Source organism: Alternaria arborescens (assembly GCF_004154835.1).
Source record: "Alternaria arborescens strain FERA 675 chromosome Unknown contig_22, whole genome shotgun sequence".
Lineage (NCBI taxonomy): Eukaryota > Fungi > Ascomycota > Dothideomycetes > Pleosporales > Pleosporaceae > Alternaria > Alternaria arborescens.
In genome coordinates this window covers 217,621-228,621 of record NW_021167877.1, presented here as the reverse complement: position 1 = coordinate 228,621, position 11,001 = coordinate 217,621, and the positions used below count along the sequence as shown (strand labels likewise).

The 11,001-nt window shown below is 54.2% G+C and overlaps 3 protein-coding genes across 3 annotated transcripts; 2 read left to right on the top strand and 1 right to left on the bottom strand.

Annotated features, from left to right (window-relative positions):
- Positions 1-264: 264 nt before the first annotated feature.
- On the bottom strand, positions 265-1,962 carry AA0111_g8639 (ATP-dependent RNA helicase; the record flags this gene model as incomplete). Its single annotated transcript, XM_028655108.1, has 1 exon — positions 265-1,962. The coding sequence occupies one exon, from the start codon at positions 1,960-1,962 to the stop codon at positions 265-267; it is 1,698 nt and encodes a 565-aa protein (XP_028503736.1).
- A 688-nt stretch (positions 1,963-2,650) lies between these two features.
- AA0111_g8638 (hypothetical protein) lies at positions 2,651-7,376 on the top strand (the record flags this gene model as incomplete). The annotated part of the gene is made up of 3 exons (XM_028655107.1): positions 2,651-2,668; positions 2,755-2,880; positions 2,979-7,376. 3 exons carry the CDS (start codon positions 2,651-2,653, stop codon positions 7,374-7,376), a joined length of 4,542 nt encoding a protein of 1,513 aa, XP_028503699.1.
- Positions 7,377-8,679: 1,303 nt separating this feature from the next.
- On the top strand, positions 8,680-10,812 carry AA0111_g8637 (hypothetical protein; the record flags this gene model as incomplete). The annotated part of the gene is made up of 3 exons (XM_028655106.1): positions 8,680-8,755; positions 8,839-10,614; positions 10,667-10,812. The coding sequence occupies 3 exons, from the start codon at positions 8,680-8,682 to the stop codon at positions 10,810-10,812; spliced, it is 1,998 nt and encodes a 665-aa protein (XP_028503730.1).
- Positions 10,813-11,001: the final 189 nt, after the last annotated feature.

The window sequence follows — 11,001 nt, the reverse complement described above, 5'->3', positions numbered from 1 at the left end:
CTGCCGGCACTAACCAGAACCAAAATTTGAGGATCGCGATTCAGATACTGCAGAAAACAAGGAAATCCTGACTGGTGTGTGTGTGGATTGGATGTCAGTTGTCTCTTTGGTATGGATGGAAACCAACATTGTCAAGGGGGATTTGTACATTCATTATCCTCATCATCATGAGATGGTCGTAAGCGGGGCTTCTCACTACGCCGAAAGGTTGAAACAATATATAGTACATGAATACTTTTGGTCATAACACGTTCTTGCGAATGCTTAGATCAGAGCTTCACCTCTAAACATGGCTTCCCTGACTTCCCTGACGACATCTGCCCGATCACCCGGACCAAGCAACACGATACCCCTTCCTCGCCTGCCCATACGACCCGTTCGACCAAGACGGTGAATGAAATCGATCGTGGTATGTGGGACATCATAAAGAATGACATGGCGAACGGAGACGGTGTCGATACCTCTTGAGCCCAAGTCGGTTGTAACAATGACCTTTGTGTTGGGTAGGATGCGCTTGTTCGCCGGCTCAGTCTTCTTCTCTTGGTTTTCTGCAGTTTCCTTGGTGGATGCATCGTTTGTGAAGGACTTGAGGATATTGGCCTGACGAGTGGGATCAGTGTCCCGGTGGAAGGCGTGAGCATCGATACCCTTCTTGACAAGGTATTGTGCTACTTCTTCAGTGTCTTCGCGTTCGTTGACGAAGACTAAGACACGCTTCGTGGGTATAACTTCCTTGCCTTCGTTGGGGTCGAAGTCGGCGGATGCCTTGCCAATCTGCCAGACTGTGTCTGCGCAGGCGAGCATCTTATTGCCTCGATACGGGTCCTTGTTCACATCAACGACACCTAGCTGTACCCTTCGTGGGATGGCGTGGAGGTTGGGTGTGACGAGACGCTGCATGTCGGGGAATCGGTCGGCAAGGTACTTGTCAAGGTACTTTGGAATGGTGGCGGAGCAGAGGACGAGCTTTTTGAGCGAGGGGGTAGCGCGTTCGAGGATCTCGGTTGTGCTTTCCTTGAAGGAGCGGTCGAAGAGCGAGTCTGCTTCGTCGCAGATGAGGTGGGTAACCCGGGCAAGGATGTTGGGGTTGCTTTCAGCGATGCTGGCGAGGAGAGGTGGTGTGCTGATGACGACATCGACACCATTGGGGTTGAAGAGCTGATTGCGGATGACTGTGGCAGACATCTTGGCTGAGATTGGAGCAGCGCGAAACTTGATGGTGTGGGAGAGCCTCTTTGCGACGGCTCCGACTTGAGCAACGAGTTCGGCGGAGGGGACGAGGATGATTGCGCGCGGTCGTGCTGGGTCTACTGCCTTGTTTGTCTCTGGCTCCTCGACGGCAAACATGTCTGTCCTCCTGTCGTGTTCTTTGAGTGCCGCCTCTTCAGCATCTCTCTTAGCCTGCTCCTCGGCATCTTCTTTCTCGCGGACTTCCTCTTGTTTGATGGCATCCAGAGTAGGAAGAAGGTATGCCAGTGTCTTTCCCGAGCCTGTCTCAGCTGCCAGTAGGAAGGAGTCTGGCCCACTCTTCTTGGTCTTTACTTTTGCGCGCACAGCCTTTTGCAGGCCGAGGAGGGCGGGTATAGCGACGGCTTGTGCGGGGGTTGGATTGCGGTATTCGAGGCCGGGCAGTGCATCGTTCACGGCGCGTAGTGTAGGTTCGGCGAGGGGGAACTTGTCGAACGAGTCGTATTGTTCGAGCTGTCGCTTGACGGCGGTGCGGTTGTTGTAGGGCACCTGGTGCAGCGAACTCTGCATCTTCAGGGCATGGAAAGGCTCCGACCGCGTCCTCCTCTTGCCGTCATCCCGTCCTGTCGCCGCCCGGCTGCCACGTGCTTCTCTCTGCTCTCGTATCCGTTCCAGTCCCCGTGGCACGTCGGTCCGGTTTAGGAAGTCGAAGGCGTCTGGCTTCCTCGTCGGCGCTCTGTCTGCTGTTCGCGCGACATCGTCTGCGAGAACCATGCGCGAGGGCCGGGGATTGTCGCGCCCTCTGAAGCCCGAGGAGGGCCTTGGTGGGCGTGAGGAAGAAGCACCATGACGTTCCCCTCTCTCGCGCTGGACCTGGGTATATAGGCGAGTCTGCTGGGGGGGTGGCAGTTTCAAGAGGGCGCGCACTTCGCAAAACGGGCAAACTCTCCGCAACATGGCTACTTGGTTGCAAGTACAGGCAGAATTAAATGAAGAAGTCAGACTAGACTAGCATGCTCTGGCTACACTAAACCTTGACTAAAGGGATCCGACCTGACGTCCGCACTGCACAGGCGATCGTGCAGATAATTTCAGGCGCTAAGACGCGATAAGCGGCACGTTACCGGAGCAACTGCACGCAACACCGACGCCTTGCCTACATCCCGGCTATCAACACTTGATAGCACCAGCGGCCCCAACCATATCATAGTAAAGCACCCACACTTCCTCCTCCGCTTCTCCATCGCACATCTGCCCAAGCGCTCTGTCGGTGTCCTTCACTTCTCTGCCATTTCTTTAATCAGCGCGCATCCCTTAGTTCGCTGACTCGACACGACTCCTCGAGGGAGCCCATTCTTCTTCAGCAACACGACTCGACTGCCCGCTGCACGCAAACACCCGCACTGTGTCCGTCAACAACAGTCCGCCTTCGCCAGCACGAGCGTGCTCAACACCAGCCATCATGTCGCGCAATGAAGCGGTAAGCATCACTTCTCATCTTATTCTTCCTTTTTGACTCCACTGTTTCGTGTGTTGGCCACGCGATGCTGACCGCAATGGCCACAGGTGTCGCCGCTGCGCATCAACAAGACACCTACTCCCTCGCCCACAAAGGGAAGCGGCCGTCCCTTGTCAGAAATCAGCCCCCATGAGCACCGCAGGAACTCTCCCAGCTGGAACCAGACAACAAAGGTATGTGCCGAGGCCGCCTTTTCCACCTGCATTCCCGCTGCATCCCCACTGCATTTCCGCCGCCACTCCCATCTGCAGCCTGCTAACATCTGACCCAGAAGATTATCCTCACCAAGGAGAGCTCGCCATTCCGCGACTCTTCGCCTTTTACTCACAGCCCGCGTCTCTTCTGGAAGGAGCAGACCACTTCGCCCAAGAGCCGCTTCGACACGTCGGAGAACGAGTACGAGGGCAGCTCGCCTCTCTCGCCCAAGCGCAACTCCATTGAGAACCTGAAGAAGCAGTCACGTGTCAAGAACAGCAGTATGTTCGCGCGCGAGCAGAAACACGAGTACGATCCCAGCTCGGTCCAACCACTCGACCGCCCACTCGCTGCAGGACGCCCTCTTAGCACCGCTATCCAGGGCAACGCCTATGGCGGCAATGGCCTCCAGGGCCTGCGCAATGAGAACGAGAGCCCCACAAAAGGTCACCACCACAGCCGGTCTGAGAGCCAAACACGGATCCCCATCCTGAGTCCGTCCAAGACGTCACCAGCAAAGCTTCCCACACAATCTTCATTCGCTTCACCATCAAAGCCTTCTCCGTCTGAGGGCCGCATGTCGCCGACCAAATCTTCGCTTGTCAGCAACGGTCGCTTCAACTCGCCGCAGTACAATGGGGACTCCAGCGCCATCATGTCAGATGACGAAGAGCTCGTTCATCAGACTCCCCGCCCACTGCGGCGTCATGCTAAGAGTGTGACCTTCGACACAGCTCCACCCCAAATTACAGAGTTTGAGTTGGTCACACCCGACCCTTCGGTCGCCACAATGTCACGAGACGGCAGCTACGACTCCGAGGAGGAGACAGAAGAGGAGATGAGCTTCGACCAGGATGACAGCTTCGACGCTTCACTAGAGGACACCGATAAGACTCCAGTTGTCCTGCCTGAGGACTGGCGCCACATGAGTCCGCAAGCCGCAGACACTTCTCTGACCGATCTCTACGATGATGTCTTTGACGGGCGTGAGAACAGTCCCATGCCTTCAGCACGCCCAAATGGCACGACCAACGGATCGCGTGTCGGCTCAGTAGCGTCTGACAGCGATGCTAGACCACTTCCTCCTCTTCCCGCCATACAAGGTAGCCCCAACCGGCGGCGCGACTCCAGCATTGGCCTTTCCGCTGCCGCAGAGCGAGTAAGCGACAGGCGGCGCTCCCTTCCTCAGCTTCCGCAAGCAGCTGGTATCTCCAAGAGTGATCTTCTCAGCATGCGCGAGGTGTCTATGTCGCTTGAGGATCGGTTGCGTTTGATGAACTTCGACGACGATCGTGATACAAGCACACCAACTCAGGAGATGCAAAACAAGAAGAAGGCTGTAGAGGTTGACGTTGCAGAAGTGGACGTTACAGAGTCGGAGCTAACGCTTGACGAGCCGAAGATTCCGCGTATCTCTCGCGAATCCATCCTCCGCCGTGTCAAGAGCCGCACCTTTGACGAGGATGAGGACGACGAGCAAGAGGAAGATGACGAGGAGTACAGCACATTTGAGCCCGAGTACAGTCCTGAGCGCAGCTATGGCGACCTTGCTGACTTGGACCCCGATGTCCCCATTCCGTCACGTGAGGCCTCCTCCAACTTCGACGAGCATCCGCGTCAAGTCTCTGTCAGCGAGGCCGATAGCGTCGTCGACGCTTACAGTTACCACAACGCAGACAGGGCAGAAGATGACCATACTGAGGAAAGTGATGTAGATGGCAGCTCGATGTCTCAGCTTGAAGACTACGAACGCGAATCCTCTGTCATTCGGCATCCAATGCCTCCACACTCAGATGACGAAGATGATACTAGCCAATACTCGCCTCAACCTGACGAACCGTCCATTGTGCAGAGCACCATCGACTCCTCCGGCCCATCAACGCCCGTTGCCGCTCCCTCTTCCCCTGTCTCGGCAGAGAAGCAGGTGCCACAGGACGAGATGTACTCCACATTCGAAGGCAAGGACGTGGACCTTAGCTTGGATCCTCTGAAGGCGTCTATGGCGACAGCACCAAGTCCATTGGACTCAGCCCCTAAGCTAGATGCCATGCGCGACTTCCTACGACGACCTGTCACGCCTGAAGCTCCCGACATGGACGAGGAGCAGTCGGAGTCAGAGGACCCTGGTACTCCAGATTCTGTCATTCGTCACCCAATGCCTGTCTCCCCGGCTCCTCAAGAGAACGCTCCAGAAGTTCCTCAACGCGAAGCCACCATCCGAGGTGCGGGTGGAAAGTTGAAGACGCGGCCATCGCTGATTCCCGACGATATTGACATGGCCGCTACACGCCGCCAGGTCAGTGGCCAGCATGCTCCTCCTGTTCCTGAACGCAGTCCAAAGCGCCAATCAATGAGCCTCGAGCTTGGCAACGCCGACGACGAGAGCCATGACGAAGACGATACGCAAGTGAGCATCACAACCAAGCAGAACCGCATGTTGGACCTGCAGCTCGGTGACCTTAACCTTGGTGACGATTCGACTGACCTCAGCTTCGGGCTGGACAAGGAGTTTGATCACATCATTGAGTCACAAAAGGTACGAAATCTCTTTCCTATTCCCTCGCTCACCAGATTGCCTGAATCCATTGCTGCTGTCGCGGACACAGCTTGTCAGATGTCTGGTGGAAGCTTTATTCATAGGCACAGTCTCGCTAACGACATGATCCACGAACAGAAAGGATACTTGATGCGCGAAAACACAAAGGTCGTTGTTGCGAGCAGTCGCCAATTCAGCGACGAGAAGCCTCCTACTCCTACCGAGGCGACGAGCGAGGCAGCTGCCAAGCCTGTCTCTCGTAAGACGAGCGCCGAGCGCAAGCCCGCCTGGACAAAGGAGCCCTGGAATGGTAAGCCTCGTAGGAAGAGCATCCGAACGGCATCTGGTCGTCGTACTCGCACCTCCGAGGGCCCAGCGCCACCTCTTCCTGGCCAAGAATCCGCTGTCGCTGGCGGACTAGACTCTGTTGCTGAGCAGGGAGTTGACGGCGAGCCTGAAGAAGGTGAGGAGCGCGGCCTGGTTTTCGTCAAGGTTGTTGGCGTTAAGGACCTCGACCTTCCCCTGCCAAAGCATGAGCGTACCCATTTCCAGTTGACGCTAGACAACGGCCTGCACTGCGTCACAACGTCTTGGCTAGAGCTTGGTCAATCTGCTCCCATCGGGCAAGAGTTTGAGCTTGTCGTCATGGATGACCTTGAGTTCCAGCTTACACTGCAAACTAAGTTGCAGCCTCCAGCGGTGCCCCAGGTTGTCGCGGCGCCTACTGCTAAGGCTGTAAATCACAAGAAGTCACACTCTGCTTTCCGCAACCTCCTCTCATCGCCAAAGAAGAGGAAAGAGCAGGAACGCAAGGCTCAAGAGGAGGCTGATCGCATCGCCCAACAGGAGCACCAAGAAGCTCAAGCCGCCGCCAAGCGTAATCAAAAGGCCACCGCGTGGGATCTTCTCCACGACCTTGTCGGACCCGACGGCTCTTTTGCCCGTGCTTACGTTTGCCTCAACAACCATGAGAACCAAGCCTATGGTCGTCCCTTGACCGTTGATATTCCCTGCTTCAACGAGTGGGCTGTCGACAACACCGGCGCCAGCAGTGTCAAGAGCAAGCGTGGAGGTGTTGTTCGTCGTCCACCTTACCGGGTGGGTAAACTTACCCTTCAGCTTCTTTATGTTCCCAAGCCCAAGAACGGAAAGGATTCGGACATGCCCAAGAGCATGAACGCTGCTATCCGTGAACTCAAGGAAGCTGAGCAAGTCAAGGACATCAGCTTCGAAGGGACGTTGAGCCAGCAGGGTGGAGATTGTCCGTACTGGCGACGCCGTTTCTTCCGCTTGGAAGGTACAAAGCTTACCGCTTACCACGAGTCCACACGGCAACCTCGTGCTACCATCAACCTGGCCAAGGCCTCCAAGCTCATTGACGACAAGAGCGCCCTTCAGCAGCCATCTGCTACAAAGTCTGGTGGTCGTCGCAAGTCCGGATTTGCTGATGATGAAGAAGGCTACATGTTCGTAGAAGAAGGCTTCCGCATTCGTTTCGCCAACGGTGAGGTCATCGACTTTTACGCCGACAGCCGCGAACAAAAAGAGGCCTGGATGAAGGTGCTCTATGAGACTGTTGGCAAAGACATTGCTCAGAATAAGGGCTGGGCTGCCATGGTCCTTGAGAAGGAGCGCAAGGAGAAGGCTACGCGGTCACAGATTGGCGCACCAATCTCACCAACCAAGTCGCATCCAGTGCCAAATTCACCGAGCGTCAACCGCCGGCCTTCTCACGCACGCACCCAATCTCACGACATATTAGGCTCCATCAAATCAACTCCGTCAAGTCCCGTCAAGGGGCACGCCCGCACACAGTCGCATGCGCCTCCTCCACCTCTAAAGGATGTTCGCATGTCACACGCACCACCTCCACGACCGCGAACCCAGGAGTCAGGGAAGCCGGGACGTAGAGAGCAGGTTCGATCGATGATTTTCTAGTCTTCCTTTTCATCTTCATCATCGATACCACTCATCTACTTTCTTTGAATCATTCACTTACTTACTGGCCTTTCTTTGTGTTTTAGCTTCGCCAATACTCTACTCTTTCGCACCGACTAAGATTGGGGTTTTGGAGACGGCGACAGGGGAGGAGAAGTTTGAAGGGATTGGGTGCTGCGCATCCATTTCCCGAGTTGAGCACGCCAATTCGATGAGCTTGGCATTTGAGTACATTCGCGCGGAGCCGCGGAAAAGTCGAGGGAGCGTTGCTGCTTTCGTTTCCTTGTATCATGTCTTATCATTGTTCTTGTTACTGTCTGGCGCAGGTCGGGGTTGTTCCATTCCTGGAGTTGGAGGCTATGGTCTTATGATACTCTGCATAATGATTGAAGGAGCGATGAAGTACATGGGGTACGAGTAGCAGTTGTATACGGCGGATGAGAATATAACATGACTTCAAAAACAACGTGTCTTGGGTGACTGAACAAATGCAGCTGATATACAGGAGTGCTATTCTAATATTCAGCATAGTAAATTGCGAATGGCGGCGTGCACTGTCGTCTAGCGACTTAAGCAGATTACCTAGCATGGCAGCCACGGAGTATCTCCTCATAGCGGGAAATGTTCAAAAGTACTCGTAGACTATTGTAGTCTCAATTCTGTAGGCAATAAGCTTTTCTAGCACTTTGATGCGTGGTGGTAATTTTCCGCGACATTAGCATGATGTTGTCCGGATGGGAAAATCACACACTGTCTACGATGCTTATACACATAGACACAATGACACCATACACAAGATTCTACTCACAAGTCACATACCTGCATTCATTGCTTTTCACAACGCTAGATCTATCGTTGAGCCAGCCACACGAAAACAGAGAAGTAGACAAGCAGCCTTCTGGTGATACGAGAAGGGCCAAACTGCAACACGACAATAGCTGCTGTCGTGCAACGCAGCACTTGCGCATCCCATTTAGCACAAGCAAACAAATGACAGCTGACATGTCAGAGTATTTTCAGTCGGTGAGCATCAACACACCGTGCTGCAATACTTACCTGTTCTCGTTCTCGTTCTTCGCTCGTCATTCTTTTCTTTTCAGGCGAACGAAGAATTGTAGTGAACGGACCTTGAAGCATCGAGATCCTTATATGTACCTGGTATAGGCGATACCTGTGCTTTTGGTCTGCGACGAAAGCTAAGAGTGCTAATCTGTTTGTAGGAACCGCATCTAGGATCACCCGGAAGTATCCCTTTCTACAACAAATCCGGTTTTCCTGTAACGGTCCGCCGGACGTGAGTGCTATGGGTGCATCGCATTCTACACCTCCACCCCTCGTCGAAGTCAACGCTCCTGGAGGAAAAGTCTTAGTTCCCCCTGGTGCGTAAACCTCTTTGGTCCTATTCTACACCTCATCCATCTGTCCTTCCATTGTTATTGTCCATACTTATACGTCTATACAGGGACGGCATTTAGTGTTCACCCACCCTCCTACGCGCGCTCAAGATCCGATCCGTACACACGAGGTCCCATATACACGCCCTGTCCACTACCATATCGTGGCGGACACCAACACCAACGTCCGCGAACTCGACCCTACCCCCGGTACGGAGGACCAGATATAGATATCTCCGAAGAGAGTGACGATAGCGAGAGCACAGACTTGAATATGATGGAAAGCAGAAGTCCAAGAGGTATGCGACGTCAAGTATCCAAAGGCTATCCCGGCGGTATGATGGGTGGTGGTGGCATGTCGGGAATGAAACGCAGAGGTGGGCTAAGGGGTTTTGAAGGTATGGATCCGAGACTCAGGTCTGCGCCTGAGATGCAAATGGGCGGATATCCAGGTATGGGCGGTATGTCAATGGGTATGCCTGGGAGTCCAAGAATAGGGGGTATGGAAGCTATAAGGGGACTGGGTGCTATGGGTGCGATGGGGGGTATGCAGCCACCTGGTATGCCTCCAGAATACACGTCAAATCCATCGATGCCTCGATTTGGTGCTGGCGCGGGCATAAAACCGTATGCAGATAGGGAAGTAGCTCCCAGCCAGTCATCATCACGAAGTAGCCCGGACACATCTCAGCCCACACGACGAGCCGGCCGCAAAATACCAAAGCACTACGAGCATATCCCAAAGGGCGCATACGCCAACGCAGAGAAGCATGGACGAAAATCGCGCTCCCGCGCGGACCCGCAAACGTCAGCCCGTCTAAACCGCGGTCAACCTTGGAATAAGCAGGTTGGCCCTTCAGGGGGCGAGTTGCTTGGGGGCGACGCCTTTCTTGACGCCTGTATTTGCACCACAGCTTGCAACTGCAGGAAAAGCGAGCGCGTCATATACCTTGCACGAAATGATCCCCGTAAAGGCAGCGACTCAGACGAGGAGGATTATACCTACGGTAGCGGTGAGATCAGGTACATACTGAAAACAGATCTAGGCAAAGACTGTGGAGATCACTCGGGCTGCAAGAAAAGCGAGAGCAGTGACAGTGAAAAAGAGCAGAAGAGCAAGAAGAAGAAGAAGGACAGAAACGAGGAGAAGAAGCGGAAAGACGAGTTCGACGAGTTCAAAGAGGATGTACTGGAAGCGCTCAATGGATTGCAAGACCTGAAGAAGGACAGTCACCAACGAGATAGAACCGAGAGCGGCCCCACAAGACAACCTTTTGGAGGGGCAGGCATAAGGCCGAGTGCGTTCTCGATCAACGATATGGATATGAATCCACGAATAGCCCAGCAGATGAGCATGATGAACGGTGATCCGTACGGCACGGGTCGGATGCCACCTGGCATGGCTGATCCAACAGGTAAATGGCGCATGCATCCTAGTATGGAACTGGGTAGAATGGGCGGTGGTATGGAAAGTACTGGCTTGGGAGGCTTTGAGAATGACATGGGTGATATGGGCGACATGGGGATGATGGGAAATCCATACATGCAACCTGGCATGATGAGCAAGAAGGGTATGCGGCCCAGCTTCATGTCGCATCGTGGGGCGAAGGCAGGCAGACAGTTCAGCAATGGCGCCATGAGAATGGACATGGACATGGATCAAATGGCTGCAATGTATGGCAGAGCCATGGGAGGTGGCCGCGGAGGTATGATGATGATGGGTGGTGGAGGTGGTGGTGGAGGCAGGCGAGCCCACTTAGACTCGAAGTCTGATGATTTCGATCTTGGGCTCGGGCCTTCAGTGCGGTCAGGCATGCGACAACAAGCTGGCCGTGACCGGGCCGGTGAGTATCATCATTCCACTGTGATATCGATGGTATACTGAAATCATGTTAGGACGTGGCAGTAGGAGACCAGGCAATGGAGACAAGGATATCCCAATCAGGCGTGACTTCGGAGGCAGCCCGCTTGCAAGGGCCAACGGCAGTCAGGATCGAGGCAAGCAGCCCCGAGTTGATACAGATGACGACGATGCTTATTGAGAATACGACACCTTAAACTTGAATAGTTCTTCTTGGGTGAGCAACGGCACGGAAGCACTAAGAACGTCGGTCAACATTTGCAGACCAATCATTGCGTAGAAGCAAACCTTCTTTTTTGGGCGCATCATGTTTCGCACATAAGTCGATCATCTCAGCGTAATTCAGACGCCCTGTTTCGCGTGGTTGGGA